The following is a 17,172-nucleotide window of genomic DNA, read 5'->3' on the forward strand; positions in this document are numbered from 1 at the left end:
CAATTTGTTCACCAAAGTATCCTGCAGTTCCACAAGAATTAAGGACAGTTGGAAAATCTTGTCGAATGTTAACACTTTTTATATGTAGATATAATAGTGGAGAAAGGACTAGTTTGCAGCTAAATTCAATCCTGATCATACCTTCTACTCAGCTCTTCAGCATAATTGCTGGAATGGCCATCAGACAATTTATCCTGAGGTTAATCTCTCTTTAATTTAGATGCACTAAAGACCAATCGTAGCATTCACAGCTCCTCTTTCTAATTCAGCACACAGTCAGGATCAAGAATTGTTCATTTGACATGGTTAATTCACCAAATAAATGCACTTAATAATTGGGGAAAGCTGTGCTTTACCTTTTAACAGTAATGTTGTGACAAAGAAATTTTAACATACCTGATAGTTCACTGTATAATTGTAGCCTGAACATGACAAATTAGGAAAAAATCCAGATTCAATGTGCTATCTATGCTGCTCACTGGCTTCAAGTGGGCTAACCGGGCCAGGTGCTGGGTTGTTGAAATGGCTGCCTTTGGGCTAAGGAGGGTTAAACCAGCTGACCTGCTTTTGATCATTATCCTCTGACACCTATTGTATTGATGTCCACTGTTCCGAAAGGTGTCAGATGAGAGTGATAGGGTGGGAGCAGAATTTGGTTTATCTGTGGTTGAGTAGGTTCATGGAACTGATAATCTTAACATAACCTTGATGTTGCGATCAATGATGAGTTATGCCTATGTATCTAATTGTGCACAAAATCACTCAAGGTTAAATATTTTGAATTATAAACATAATCCACCAGTTCCTGGTGTAAATAAAGCCAGGCATTAGGACAAATTCAATAAATAAGGGGCAGAATAATGACTGAGATGCCACTGCTCTAAAAATGGATAAAGTATTTCAGGACTATAAAAGCACTTTAAAAATAACCAGCTCAAAATGGATCAGGAACCATAAGTTTGGAGTTCCATTTGAAAACTGAATGGAAGTAATTCACAAAGCAATAATTTGAACTCCTTTCAATTTACTATACACTGCTCACAATATAATCTCTCCACAGGTTGATACTCAAACAACTGAAGGTACAATTATCAACGTAATGGAGTGATGAAAATTGGGAAAGCACAGGAGAACAGAAGTACAGAAGAGCAGATAACTGTGAAGTGGTAGTATGTAAGGTTAGTATGAGATTAGGGATTTAGATTGATAGTGGGATAAGGTGTCAGGTGGGTGGAGAGCCAGGCCATAATGTCAGAGGTGTGTCAGGTAAGTGAGTGTTTTTGGGTTGGTGGGTCAGGAGGAGATAAATGGACAGATTTTTAATTAGTAATATTTCAAAGAGATATAGAGAGCATGTAGGAAAGTGAATTTGAGGCCAAGATAATCTAAATGGAGAGAAACTTCAGATATTATCTGTGTAGGGGGATCTGAGTGTCTTTGTGCATGAATTTTAGAAAACTAATGTGCAGGAACAATACTTAATAAGGAACACAAATAGAATTTTGGCATTTATTGCTAAAAGAATAGAGTATAAAAGTAAGGAAATGTTGCTGTAACTGTATTAGACATTAGTGAGATCGTGAGATTGTGGACAATTTTGCTCTCCTTATTTGAGGAGATATGTAGTTGTATTGGAGCAGTTCACTAGGTTGATTCCAGAGTTGAGGGTTTGTCTTAATGAAGGAAGTATGAGCATTTTAGGCCTATATTCTATGGAGTTTAGAAGAATGAGGGGAGATCTAATTGAGCTATATAAGGTGCTAAATGGAATTGACAAATCAGACATAGAATGTTTCCTCATGTGGGGCAATCTAAAATGGGAGATCATAGTTTTAGGATAAAAGGTAGCAATAAGTAAGAGATGAGAAACTACTACTCTCAAAGTGTTGTATATCTGTGGAAGTCACTACCCAGAACATAGTGGATGCTGGCATGTTAAGCAATTTTTAAACAGGAGACAGTTTTTTAATTACCAATGCATTGAGTGGTTATGGAGAGCAGGCTAGAAAGTGGAGTGGAGGATGACATGAGATCCATTATGATCATATTAAATAGCAGAGCAGGCCTGCACGGCTGAATTCCATAATCCTTCTATGTCAGCGGCTGCTAAAAATGTCCATTAACCTTACCTAACTCTAGTTTTTTATCCCCCCCAGTAACTTGCAAGAAAATCATATCCAGGGTCTGCCTGTTAGCTTCACTCAAATGTATGGGGGTCAGATCATGGATACTTGACTTGCCAGGGCTGCCAATTATATAATTGTTTGGCGTTCAAAGTTCATTTTAATGAGGGCCTTAAAAAAGGAAAAATGTTTTGTGGTGCAGTGGGTAAGCATTTCAAGGCTCTGGGGCTGAAATTCCAGGTTCAAGTCCATCAGGACGTTTGGATGGTGCATTCATAGCCTGGCCAAACAGGCTGATTGTCAGCCTAAACATCTTGCCAATACATCACCTTGCTAATCAGCCATTCCTATGGAAGGCTATGGCAAACCACTGCAGGACTTGGTCCCTAAGCATGTACCAATCCATTAAAGTCCATGGGCTCACCCTTGTAAATAAGGATGGGGCAAAAAAACAAATTTAAACAGGGGAAAATGAGATAATGTGGTGCAGAACCTTTGGGAAGAAATTCTAGCGCTTATAACAGATGAATTTAATATGCTGAAATATTCCAGGCCTGCTGGGGTTGTAATGGATGAGGAAAGGTTGAATGTGAAAATACCAGCATACCTGGTGGTTGGTCTTATAATGTTGTTTCTTCAGAGTTTTATCGGGGTTGGGGTGTGGAGGTGAAGGGTGTATCTGAGAATCCATCAACCATTGTCAACAGCTATTAGGATTGTTAAAAAACTGAGCTTATTAAAGGCCAGTTCTGATCTGAGAAGGGTACATATGCTTCCTGGGGAAAACCACAGGAATGGAGACTGGCAAACAACAGGAAGCTTGTAGCATATGGCCCAGAAAATGATGCATACTCATGAAATGATCAGAGAGAGGTTCTTCCTGGTCTTGTACTGCCAAGTTCCATCTAGATAGCTAAGGTGGCACCACTGTGGAAGCTCAGGCCTAGTGACTGCTCCCTCGCTCTTCCTGAGCCTGTGTTGTAGACTTGGAAATGGTCCTATATTTCCAGTTCCTGCCTCAGAGAAAATGCTGCCAAATAACTCAGCAAAAACACAATCGAGCCAAGATGCACCTATTTCTACACAACTTGGTTGCTCAATACAGAAAGTTGTTAATCCAGATCATCTCACACTGGCTTTCCTTCTGTCATTTTACTCAATTTAGCTTTTGTTAAATTTGCCTTCCCTGTCTCAAATAGCTTCACAGTGAGTTGTCACTTTTGTGGTAACTTGAGGTTCCTGCTTCCCTTAAATTTGAAAAAAAAATTCCTTAACACATTAACCATTTTTATCCTCTAATGAAATAGTCGATGATCTTTTTTTCTCTATTTTAAGCAGAAAGGTGACGGATTTGGAGTTGGATATCAGGCAAAGCTCTTGAATGAACTGAAATTAGAGTATTCGTGAAAGATTAAAATGGACCGTGTAGAAACCCGTAGGTAGGGTGAACACTTTAGGGACAGCTGATTGCACGAATTGTTTAATGTTGTAATTCAATATCAAAAGCAAGATGTTTGAGATATCTGACAAAGCGTGATAATACAGACTTCCTCCTTCCCTGATGTTTTCAGGGAGCTGCAAATTGACTCCTTCCTCACCTTTTAATTGGTTGCCTTAATAAATAGGGCGGCTGGGAGGGGTGGTTTTAAATAGTTGGAACCGGTTTCACTGAAAGCTTGAACATAGTGAGACACACATTCACACACGCTGAGGTGATGGGGAGAGCTAGGAGTGTGGTCGGCTGGGTTTTGCTGACAGCCCTCGCTGTGTTATTGTGCTGCCCGGCAGCTCTGAGCTCGCTGGATGAGGGACACCCGGACAGTGATACCGAACACGGAGAGTCTCACGGGGATGGCGAGTCTCATGAGGGTAACGAGACTGCCTTTCACATTGTCACCTTTCATTGGGAGCATGTGCAAGCCCCCTATGTCATCGCACTGTGGATTCTCGTGGCCAGCTTGGGTAAAATAGGTGAGTGATGGGACATTGCCTGACTGTAAATGTCTTGGGGACTTTTCTTTCTTGGACCTTTTCTCTCTGTCTCGGTCTCTCCCTCTGTCGAGCCTGGAACATGTAGCTATACTCTAGCTATGGTGGAATGTTAAGTATGCATGTATTTGTGCCCTGAATCCCTTCACTGGTTTTGGATGGAGAGACTTCCACTTTAAACCCAGTCAGTAAAAGTTCCCCGCTGTGATCTTATTGTGATGCTGCCAATCTGATTCTCGGATCACTGACAAAAAAGTGGTTTTGGGCGGGGGTCGCCAGGATGATACCTAGGCTGGGTGGGAGATTTTCTACATAATATAGGGTGAGTTAGAGAAGGGGAAGTGTCACAAAAGTCACTGAGATGGATTGACAAATCAGTTTTTTTTAAACACAAAAAAAGACCTAATTATGTCAGTGTTATTTCAAAACATTGCTCCATTCTTAGTTTAGTCATAGTATTCAATGTTATTTTAATACCAAAACTTAGGCTGAAAGTGATGTCTTGTCAGTAGGCAGTATTTGGAAAGATTAGTGGAGTCATCCTTTACCCTTCTGTGAACATTGTATAAAAGACCTTAATGTGCTTGAGTTGGCCACTGTATTTCATACATTGTAATACTGCCTACTCTTTGGGGTACTTTCTCAAAACATTTTGAGATCCCAAGGTGTCATTTAAATGCAATTTTTTTTCACTGATCTTTTGGTTAAAATCTATTGTGAATTACACTCCTGGTAATGGACATGACTGTTAAATTTGATTCATTTGGTTTTTAAAAAAAAATCTTTCTCCCTGGAGAGTAATCTTTGTAAAGATGTACAATAAACCTGCATTTATATAGTGCGCCAAACTTAATGTTTCATTATGATTAGCCAAATTATTATAAGGACCAAAGGAGATGATGAATGTTTCCCTATTAGGAATTGTTTAAAGCCACTGCCAACTTTTACAAATTAGTATCCGTACATGTTGTGTTTTGATTAAAATAATTGGCAGGTTGTCTTTTGTCGCTTTTGTTATAATAGCGGCCAAGAGTGAAACCATGATATTTAGAAAATCTTGCAAATAAGCCTGCTTTTTAACCTCTGGTCCAGATATTGGAGCTGGGATCCTTTTGCCCCAATCCACAGTTTTGCTTGTATTGTGGTTTGTGTTAATCCATACCTGGACATTTATTTTTACAAAGACATTGTGCAAAAAGATCTGTTGTTTTGAACGAAATATTAAAGCAACAACCTATCCATTTACTTAAGTGTAACATTTTTTGGTGCAGAAGTTTGTTTGGTTACTGCTATGCAATGTCTGTATTGTAAAGTAATTCTAAGTTAGGCAATTTTGGAATATTTGGGGATGTGGTAATTAAACATCTGCAATTCTGGATTTGGCAAGGGTGGGCAGGGTAGAAGACTGCTAATAGTGTCAAATTAATAAAAGATGTGCTGAGATTGGGAAGAATAGCCAAAGATTGGAGAAAAAATTAAAGTTAGAGAGGCACAATCTTTGTGGTGATTTTTAAGCAGCAGGATGCAGATTTAAATTTTTACGAGTTGGAGATGCCGGTGTTGGACTGGGGTGTACAAAGTTAACAATCACACAACACCAGGTTAGAGTCCACCAGGTTTAATTGAAAGCACTAGCTTTTGGAGCGCCGCTCCTTCATCAGGTGATTGTGACAACCACCTGATGAAGGACCAGCGCTCCGAAAGCCAGTGTGCTTCCAATTAAACCTGTGGTACTATAACCTGGTGTTGTGATTTTTACATTTTTTGTAGGGCATATAATAGGCAAGATGTTCATTGTTTTATGGACTGAGGTATATTGAAAGAGGAACATGAGTTTGGCCAGGATACCATTTTATAATATTTTTGAATCTGGAGGAGATCAAGGCATGACTGGGGGGTTTAGCAACAGAAGTGGTCACTGTTAGTGAGGTAGCAATCAGGGAGCCTTTGTGATGGTGAGAATATGGGGTCAGAAAATCAGCTCCTGTTTGTCGGGCACCATTTGGGTTAATCAGAAGTGAGAATAGATTTGTTGGCAAAGATACTGTGTTTCAGTGAGGGACTGAGAAGTATTTTTAACTGGAGAAAACAATAGCTCATGACAGACATGATATCACAGGCAGGTTGACAACATGGGAGCAGTGATGAGGTGGAGAGGAGTCAAGAGGTAGAGTTAGGTACACTTGGAATCTGCTGCCTTTTTATTCTCTGAAAACCTGCAGCATCAGACATGTAAGAGGCAAAAAGGAGCGAAGAGCAGATTCACAGGGAAGTACAGGTCTTAAAATGCAGGTTTTAAGAATTCGGTGATTTTACTTTTTCTAATTTTAATCTATTTTTCTGGTCAACCTGTTCACAAATGTTATTGTAGACCTCTGGAACAAGTGTGAATTTAACCTGGCCCTCCCGATCCAGGATTATGAACACTACCTCTGAGCCACAAAATGACCTCTGCATTGGTTAATATGTGATCAGTAAGTGTGGGATCAGATGAGAATAGTAGCAAAGTTGGAAGAAATGTTTGAAGGAGAGAGTATATCAAATACACTGAAGACTGCACTGAGATTTTGGAAAGATGAAACACAGTTGAGTACTGTCTCTTGTGAAGTTGATTAGTGTGATTTTAGTGTTGTAGCTAAAGGATGTAAATCTGACAGCTGAGGTTCAAACAAGAAATTGCTTCAGCATTATTGTTATTCACTATTGCCATGTGCTACACTATCTTGTATTTACATTACTCTTCAGGGCATGGTATATCTTGATCTGCTGGACTGTGTGCCCTGGTGCCTCCAGTGTTGACATCTTGGACCAGATTGCTGATGAAATGTCCATGATCCATTTAAAAAAAAAACAAGGACGCAGATTTTTCTTGTAAACCAGTGCTACATTGGAGTTGTATTGATTTTGAAGGGTATTCTTGCAACTTTCATTAATAACTCTACAAAGTTTTAACAGTCCTGTCTCAGCCCTCCCTCTTTTTCAATTGCATAATTGGCCAATCCATGGAACAAACTTGATAATGGGTTGACGTCAACTACAAAAAGACTTAATGACTAAATAATATGGATCAAATTTAATTTTTGAAGGACAAAACCAAAAATAGTTGTGCTTTGAAATATAAATAGTTTTTCAAAACAAACTTCCCTTTTAATCATTTATTGTTCTATTCAGGAAAAATCCTTTGAAGTACGTTGGGCTTTTAATTGACTGTATTGAAATTTTGAAGGATTTCAAGGTATTAATTAGAACTTTTTTTCTGTTCATCCTGATGCTACAGTTAGGAGATTCCATGCTTGGTAAGTAGGAGCCACGTAGTGCAGAAAAGCTAGAAGTAGTTTCTTTGATCTATGGAGAATATGCTAAATCTTAGCTGGTATTGTGATAGAGCTCTGTACTTGCATTGAGAGAAAACAAATTCTACAAATTCTCCTGATTTCCTATTCAGTGATTCATGCTGTATAACACATGGGGTGAGGCTTGCACTGTACTTGATGTGATAAACACATCCACACTGCCATTACCCTCATTGTAATTGGATGCAGTTGATAACTACTGTTTATAAGTGAAGAGTGTGGTACCTGAAGGCCATTAGCTTGCATTGAATTGGCCAGCACTTTCCTTGATTTAGATTAGATTACTTTACAGTGTGGAAACAGGCCCTTCGGCCCAACAAGTCCACACCGACCCATCGAAGCACAACCCACCCAGACCCATGTCCCTACATTTACCCCTTCACCTAATACTACGGGCAATTTAGCATGGCCAATTCACCTTACCTGCACATTCTTGGATTGTGGGAGGAAACCGGAGCACCCGGAGGAAACCCACGCAGACACTGGGAGAATGTGCAAACTCCACACACAATTGCCTGAGGCGGGAGTTTGAGGAATAGTAAGTGAAAATACATGTCAATAGACATTGTCTGCATGAGTTGGTAATACTTAAGTTACACGCCTACTCAATCTAACCTGGTAATTGAATTTTCAATAGTACATTATTACTAAATGATGTGATTTGATGGAATGTTCGCTAAACACTGGTATAAAAGATGTTACAAATATCTGATTGTCACTGCAACATGCATTCTTTTAATACAGTCTCACTCACAACAGTGCAATTAAATATCAAGAAGTGAGTTGGTAGGGTGTTATTTGATCCCTGGATCTATTCACAATTGGAGAAAACGAAGCTTGAAGCTTTCATGAATTTTACATGATGCTGATTAATGCTATCTTAGGTGACATGTCAGCTCTAGTAGTGTATTGACCTTGACTCAATGAAAGGACCCTTGCCTTTCAGTCAATTAAAGGTGAAGGGGCATTTTTCCTAGTGCTATCTAGTGACTCTGTGCTCCTCACTGGTGAGGTGTGGACAGGCCATTTTGTTTTTCACCACTGTTCACAACAGGGAGTCTATCACTTTGCCACTTGCCCTGCATAATCTTTGGCTGACTTCCTGCTTTTAGATATTAAAACAAGCTCTTATCAAGTGGAACGAAAAGGCTCACAGTATTTAATTGAAGAATCGAGAGGAGTTATAACTAGGCAAAAGTGAGGACTGCAGATACTGGAGATTAGAGTTGAGAGTGTGGTGTTGGAAAAGCACAGCAGATCAGGCAGCATCTGAGGAGCAGGAACATCGATGTTTCGGGCAAAAGCCCTTCATCAGGAATGATTAGTAGTCATCAAGAGTTATAAGTAAACAAGCAGCAGGCTGGAAGAACACGGCAAGCCAGGAAGCATCAGGAGGTGGAGAAGTTGATGTTTTGGGTATAACCCTTCTTCAGGAATGGAGGTTGGGATAGGGGAAGCTGCAGATAGTGGTGGAGGGAGGGTTATGGGTGTGGAGAGGGGCAGAGTGGTGAGGTAGTGATAGATGAATACTGGTGATGGGTATGACCTGGTTGAACAATGAGGAATGAATCTGGTTGGTAGTTGGAAGGAAAGGTTGGCCAGAGAGGTGGAAGTGAGTAGGCAGGGCTGGAAAGGGAGTCAGGGGATGGTGAGAAGGCTATTTGAAATTGGGGAACTCAATGTTGAGTCCTTCGGGCTATGGGCTACCCAGGCATAAGATGAGTTATTGCAGTAGCCTGGTCAATATCTTAATCCTATTATCTGGTCGCTAACGTTTTAAGTTAATGGACTGAATTCCTATGTTAGTGACTGCACCTCAAAAATACTTCAGCTGGGATGTGCTTATCACACAGGGCAATGCACAGGAATATCTATTTAAGGGAAGAACCAACGTTTATGCTGAGGACAGTGTTGATTATTTGCCAAGTGATTCAGTACTCTGCTCTCATTTGGTATAAATATTGGTTTTCCCTAAATATGTATTGTAAGTTGTCTTGATGAGTAAAAGACAAAAGCTTTCACCAGTGTGTTGTTTTTGGCAATATTCTGGTTTTGTATTACCAAGTGATGGCTATATTAGTGTAGTCATATTGGTAAAATAGTAAATGATGTGGACAGCTTTGATCTGGGCCAATACTTTAAAATTGGGAATAGGACAAGAGGATATGGGTTCAAATTAAGGAATGGCAACTTTGGAACAAATATCAGGGAGATGTTTTTCATCGCCATTGAAAAAAGAAAGTGAAATCCTCCTAAAACATTTTAGCTTCTGCATCTGTGTTTCAGAGGTTGACAATGAAGAAACAATTTAATGTAGGTTCCTCGTGGAAAAATCCTCAAATTTTAGCTGAAGATGTTTTTGCTGTATTTTTGAATGCTTGATGGGAGACCTCCTCTCCAAACAGTGCCATAAGTACTTGATGTTTAAGAAATTTTCATCAGTAAAGGACCTTTTAATTTTGAATTCTAGACATCCCACAGCATTTTATAGCCAATAAAGTCCTTTAGCTATTTTCGTATGTAGGTTTGCATCTCCTTTGAAGAGTGTCACCTCTGACACTTCAGTGCTTTATTAAAGGAATGCTACGCTTTAACCTAAATTTGCACTCGCGTTCTAGAACAGAATTTTAGCCCTGGAGCCTTCTGCCTTTTGGGTGAATGCCACTAATTGTGTGGATGTGAAAAGGAACGCAATACTTAACACATGGAGCAAAGCAATGCCTCTTTGCTTGTGTTAAGTAGTAATTGTTCCCCTCATTCAATTCACACTGTGGGGATACTGGTTTTATTATATTTTCTGACTGGTGTTAATGATACAGAGTCCAATTAATGAGCCCGATCACTCTTTTGGGGGGTGTCATCAATTTAAATGATCAAAACATGACGTCCCAACGTATAAATCAATGCACTGATTTTAATAGCCTTTCTCACTCTTTAATTGCAATAACTTTTAAAGAAACCCAGAGATTCTTTAAAGATCTCCATTGAGTGATGAATTGCAGCCTTTTGAAGTTCAGCTTGTCCTACTGCCTTCAGATATAATTGTATGATCTTTTAAAAAAGAGCAGCAGTAAGGTGTACTGAACATTTGCATTTTGATTTGCAAATGCTACTTGGTGGGATAGATCGGAGGCTTATTATTGCAATTGAAGTGGCATATTTACTATAATAAACCTCACTAGGAAGTCAAATCACTTTTTCTCTTTCTCCGTTGTGTTGTGTTGTGTTGATGCATATGGCCTGGTGATGGTTGGTGGGAAAGCCCAGAATGAAACTAACTAGCATGAAGCACAGAGCTGTCTGCCACCGAATGAATCGAAGCTCCCATTTCATTATGGCACAATGTACCTATCCTGGGAGGAGATTTGAAGCTATTAAAACTATGTCGGGTTTTAGTAATAAACAGGGAAAGCTGTAAAGAGTTCTAATGCCTATGGTCATCGAGCTAAAGTTGGTAAATTTAGCCTATATTCAGAATGAAACCTGACACATTTGTTGTACGTGGCACAATAAATCATTGTGTTGTCTGTTCATCCATTGCGGGAGAGTTCTGAGTATATATGTATGTACAGATAGCAAAACATTGTGTGGTCACAGCACTCGTGAAAGCCTTGGTGGCCTATTGCTGTCCTCCATCTCCAATGAAGTTGTTTTTCATTTCATCATTGGTGAAAACTTGAGGCCTAATGATTATTTTCGGATGATCTGATCAAACCTCTGAATACTTGGACCAAAATCACGTGTTCCATTTTTGCTTTACTCTTAAGGTCTTCAGGACCCTGGAGCAACTTTGTGATGTCACGGAGCTACACATGGCTGTGTATAAATAGTGTGTAAGGGGAGTTGGAGGACATGGCACTACACAACGCTAGAACACGTTAGCAAGGGTTGAGGGCACAAGGATGTGAAGGTAGATTAGTCCTTGTTAATGCTTTGTATAAAATCTCAATTCCTTTTGCTTCTATTCTGCATTAGCTGATGTATGGATTATTCATTTTGCAGTGAAAACCTTTTCTTTCTCCACAAAGAACAGCGATCTGTTCTTTCGGCGTTCAATGGGGCAGCTCAAAATATTGAAGTTATTGCAAGGTATATGAGGTCTCTTATGCTAACTATCATGATTTCTAACTATCTTTTTTTTAGTTTAAAAGATTAGTGCATAAGACCTTGGAACTGAATAACCATATTGTATGGTTATTCTTTATTCTTTTTCCTACTGTTCTTCATGATGTGTGCATTGCTAGCCTTTGTCAAATTCCTGTTCGCAAAAGAAGTGATGGCTGGTGTTTTGCTTAGTAGAGGATATTGTAATTTGGTACAGCCATAGAGCCATGAAACAGACCCTTCGATCCAACCCATCCTTGCATTGAGGATAAATGTTTGAGGTTGAGGGAATGGAAACTAATAATAATGGACTGGTTGGCTGGTTAACCTTAACTTTGTTTTGTTGAAGATTGCTGTCATGAGAAAATCTTGTGAAAATGGGAATAGGCCAGAAGAAATAAAGCAAGCTGAAATGGCAAAATGACAGATTTCTCTTTCAAAAAACCGGGCAAGAAATAGCAAAACAATTTGTTACAAGTGCAGAAGAACAGTAGCAATGGAAGTTGAAGACACTGGAATATTTTCCCGATCAGAGTTGTTTCAGTGTGATTTTGGACAAGTTAATTGAGTGAATGGGCAAATGCATGACAGATGAAATAGAATGTAGACAAATGTGAGATCCACTTTAGCAAAATCAAGAAAGCAGCTTATTATCTAAATGGTGACTTGGATTCAAAATTCTGAACAGGTCTAGACATGGTAAACTCCAGAAGGATATTTCTGATGACCAGGGGTCATAGTCTAAGGATAGAGGGTAGGTGGTTGGGACTGAAATGAGGAAAGATATCTTCATCCAGGGAGTGATGACCTTATGGAATTCTCTGCCACAGAATACTGTTGAGGCTAAATCATTGCTTTCAAAAAGAAGTTCTAGTCCTTACGTTGAAGGGAATGGGGCAAAAGCAGGAACAAAGTATTGAGTTGGATGATCAACTATGATCCTTTTGAATGGTGGAAAATGTCTGTATGGTCAAATAGCCTACTCTTGCTCCTGTTTTCTATGTTCCTATCATTTTCTGCCACTGATAGTATGATCGCACCAATGAGCATGGTCTTTTTGCCCTCTCTCTTACTTTCAAAGGGATAAATCTTTCAAACTTTCTTCTCATTCTTCCCTGTCACTTAGTAATCTTTTCCTTCCCCTTTTGTACTATTGTTCGAAGGCCAATTTTATTGAGAGAAAGCAATTTGGATTGAGCCATGTTCATTTTTCTATAGATTACCAAGATTTGCATAGATGTTGCCTTAACTGAGTGCCTCCAAGTTAACTGCTGCTTTCGCTCCCAAGTATTTCAGTTTCACTGGACATTTTCCATTTAAGAACCATCTTTGTCTTTAACTTCTTGCGCTGTTTCAAAACAGGATGGATGTTAGTTTTGGGAATAGTAGGCTTTTTAATTTTCTTAGTCATTATTTTGAATACTGATGATTATGTTTCTTCTCCACCCACTCCCACCTTTTTGCTCACTGCAGTACAGATTTTATTTATCGCTTGCTTTGGCCACTACAGTTATCCTTTTCCGAAATATCCTATCTTCAAGTCACTGGAGATTTTTTTTTACACATGAGTCCTTAACACTGATCCAATTCTGAGTGAACAGAATGTCTGACACTCCTGTTTATGTCTGTCAGGGCTCCCTGATTGGGGCTGTTAATCTAGTGCAATTAGGAAACTTGTATTCTCAGAGGTCCACCTGGTTATCACTAAATTATGTTAACAGGTTTCTTTAAATACTTTGCAAACTTATTAATGGGCCACAGTGTGAATTCTTCTACTACAGAAACTGTGTTTTTTCATATCAGTCAACAGGGTGGCTTCTCTTAACAAGGCTGAAGTATTTTGGGCTTCCACAAAAACAAAGGGCTACCCACATTCACGAAACTGTACTGTCAACACTTAATGTGATTGAATGTCCTTCCAGAATTTAGACTGATCTTCACGGTAGATTTCCAGTGGCAACATATTGACCGAGTTTGCCTGATCTGAGAGCTAAGGTTGACAATTAAGTGTTCCTGTTCCATCTGATTTCCCAACCAATCTGCACCCTCTTCTCGTGCTGTAAGAATTGGTTTTGTTCTTCTGATATTTTAATGCTGTTTCTTGCATCCTTGTCCTGATGAGTGCAAAATTAATAAAAACTCCAATTATCAATGACCCTGAGATGGAAGTATACTGACGATCTAAATGTGGCTGATATTGGTGATTATATTTGATTGGGAGCGATTTAAGGCTTACTGAAAAGATTGGGGGGCGGATGTGCTGTTGTGGGGCAGTGGTTATGTCTATAACCTCTGAACTAGGAAGCCCATTTTTAAGTTCCACCTGCTTCAGAAGTGTATAATAACATCTCTGAAAAGATTAATTAGAAAGTATCTATCTGTCTTGCTGATTCTTTCTGATAATATTAACTACCTGACAAACAAACATTTCCCTCTACAGAATTTTAATTTCCACTTTTTTCCTTTTATTTTAAACTTACACACAACATGAGCAAAGTGAACAAAAGTTCATGCTGATCAATGCTAAGAACAGTTTGTGGGTCTTTTTCTTTACCATTGCTTTTTTTAAAATTCAGTTGTGGAATGTGGGTGTTGCTTGCTGGCCAGCATTTATTGCGAGTACCTAGTTAACCTTGAAGGTGGAGGTGAGCTGCCTTGCACCTTGCAATCCATGTGCTGTAGGTCAACCCATAACGCCCTTCGAAAGGCATCAAACCTGATGTAACTTGAAGCTTAATCTAAAAACTGTGGTTGAATTTAAAGTATTTCATAATCCACCTCTTCAGACGTGTGATGACTTTTCTCTGGCAGGTGGAACTTAAATGGGGAACAGCTATCCCAGACATGGAGACATGACCGCTGTGTTACAAGATACCTATGGTTTTAACGTTTTTGTTGTTTTGATGTTGTTACTGTGGCTTCTACTGGTGCTGACTTGCATTTTCAGGTGTGGTAAATTGTAATTATTGCCGAACATTCTCATTTGTGACTCATTGGTTCTTGAATTCGCTCCAAAGGTGTTCAATCTTTTTTTTTAAGAACAACCATATGACAGATATTTTAAAGCAATTTGCTGCAAAGATCATTGTAATAACGCTGCGATCACCACAGGGCATTCGCTTTCAGAGTCTTGGCATTGCTTATCCATTTGGATTTGAATGGAACATTAATTAATGTTAGAAATGCGTGTTCCTTGTCCTTCCAAGAGTTTAAATGCCTTGACAGATCTTACTGAGGTTCCAATTAGTCTGTGCAATTTCTACATTCCTTCATGTTTACTTTTAATGATACCAAGGTGAACCTTGACCCTTCCCAAAGGGTTCCTCTAAACAGTTTGCGACCATGTTCATGAGTTACCTTATCTGTTCAAAAAAGGTACTAACCTCTTAAGAACTCGAGTAGCTTTAGACCTTCTCCTATCAGGTCTAAAGTTTACAAAGTGCGTTTTTGAAAACACTAATAAAACCTCCAGTGTGCCTGAAGTAGCTGTGATTTAATATGCAGTAGTCTCCTTGAACCAGCAATGTGAAAATTCAAACTTGCTGCACCCACCCCCACCCCCTCATGAAAATTGTGGGTGCTGTGATAGTGGGTGGGACTTTAGGGTTTGGGTCTGGGGAGCATTTTCCATGACCGAGGCACTCCATCTTGGTAACATTAGGCTTTTTTTTTCAAAATGGCTGTCCTTCTGGTGATCAAAGACTAAACCAATAGTTATATAATGTGGGGTGGCAAAACTCTGTATTGTCTTTCTCTTGCCTAGTTTCTGGATCGAAATAAGACATACGTATCTTTTTTAAAATTCGTCTTCTCCATCTTTATGAATACACAAAATATTCTAATGTCTTAACTGGTCATCTTGTTGCAGAGGAATTCATGAGCAAATTCTGGGATCAAATATGAGAGTTTCCCTGGTCTTGCTGAGTGTGTTTAACCTGACACATTTGGAGAATTTAAAGTTGGTTTTAAATTGATTTTTGCTGTTTAGTTTTACATGTACCTAGAATATTAGTATCCGTAGAGAAATATTGTCCATCCCTAATTATCCTTCACTGTAATAATCCGCTGCAAACATAAGCTGTTGCAGTCAGTGGTGACAAGTAGTCCACAGTGCAGTTAGCTGGGGAGTTTCAAGGTTTAGATTCCGTGATCAGGAAATACATTCCCAAACAGGATGGTGTGCGTCTTGAGGCAGTGATGTTCCTTCCGCTTGTTGGCTTTGTTTGTGTGTTCTGGATTGTGGACTTGGGAGGAGCTGTTTAGGGAGCCTAGATAATTTTACGGTGGTACATTTTGTACATGGTGGGTTCTACAGGAGTGGGAAATGTATGTTTTTTGAGGGAATCCCAGCTAAATGGCCTGCTTTGTCCTGTTTAGTTTCCTAGCTGTTGGAGCTGCAGTCAGCCAATCAAGGAGGCATGTTTAGTAAGTTTGTAGGTGACACCAAAATTGGTGTTTAGTTGACAGTGAAGAAGATTATCTCCAAGTAAAACGGGAACTTGATCAGATGGGCGAATGGCCTGAGGAGTGAAAAATGGAGTTTAATTTCGATAAATGTGAGGTGCTACATTTTGGTAGGGCAAACCAGGGCATAACTTCAACACTCAATGATAGGGTTCTGGGAAATGTTGTGGAACAAGGAGACCTAGGGGTGCAGGTGCATTTTCCTTGAAAAATGGAGTTGCAGGTGGACAGGGTGGTGAAGAAGGCATTTGGCACACTTGCCTTCATTGGTCAGTGCTTTGGGTATGAGTTGGGATGTCATGTTGCAGCTGTATACAGGACATTGAATCCATTATTTTGGAATATTGCTAACAGTTCTGTCCTCCTTGCTATCGGAAGGATGTCATTAAACTTGAAAGGGTTCAAAAAAGATTTACAAGGAGGTTGCTGGGATTGGAGGGTTTGAGCTATGGGGAGAGGCTGAATAGGCTGAGGCTGTTTTCCCTGGAGTGTTGGATGTTGAGGGGTGACTTTTATAAACGTTTATAAAATGATAAGGAGCAAGGATAGGATGAGCAGTTCAAGGTGTGTTCCCTAGGTGAGGGTGGGGGAAGTCCAAACCAGTAGGCATAGGTTTGAGGTGAGCGGGGAAAGACTTTTAAAAGGACCTGAGGGCTAACGTTTTCCAGCAGAGGGTGGTGCGTGTATGGAATGAGCTGCCAGAGGAAGAGGTGAAAAGTGGGTATAATTACAATATTTAAAAGGCATCTGGATGGGAATGTGAATAGGAAGGGTTTAGAGGGATATGGGTCAAGTGCTGGCAAATGCAACTAGGTCAGATTGGGATGTCTGGTCGGCATGGAAAAGTTAGACTGAAGAGTTTGTTTCTTGCTGTATAACTCCGTGGACAATCCTCAGTCATACTTCTGATGTATTATTTAGATACTGAGAAAAGCTTTGAGGACTTGGATGAGTCACTGGCCTTAGAATTCCTTGGTGGCAGCATTGTTTAGCTACTCGACTTCCTGATGTACTTAATTTATTTAAGTACACTGTTTAGGAAATCTATTATTAAAATGGCATGAAGCTCAAGACTTCCCATAGGAAGTTGTGAAACTAGAAAGGGTTCAGAAAAGATTTACAAGGATGTTGTCAGGGTT

The 17,172-nt window shown here is 39.6% G+C and overlaps 1 protein-coding gene across 1 annotated transcript in view; it reads left to right on the forward strand.

Moving 5' to 3' along the window:
* Window positions 1–3,774: 3,774 nt before the first annotated feature.
* LOC122564452 (sodium/hydrogen exchanger 3) overlaps window positions 3,775–17,172 on the forward strand; it is a 130,553-nt gene continuing 117,155 nt past the window's right edge. The window contains exon 1 of the mRNA XM_043719350.1: window positions 3,775–4,094. Within this exon, the coding sequence (XP_043575285.1) occupies window positions 3,839–4,094 (256 nt within the window). The 5' untranslated portion in view covers window positions 3,775–3,838. The remainder of the gene's footprint in view (window positions 4,095–17,172) is intronic.

This window comes from Chiloscyllium plagiosum, chromosome 29, assembly GCF_004010195.1.
Source record: "Chiloscyllium plagiosum isolate BGI_BamShark_2017 chromosome 29, ASM401019v2, whole genome shotgun sequence".
Taxonomy (NCBI): Eukaryota; Metazoa; Chordata; class Chondrichthyes; order Orectolobiformes; family Hemiscylliidae; genus Chiloscyllium; species Chiloscyllium plagiosum.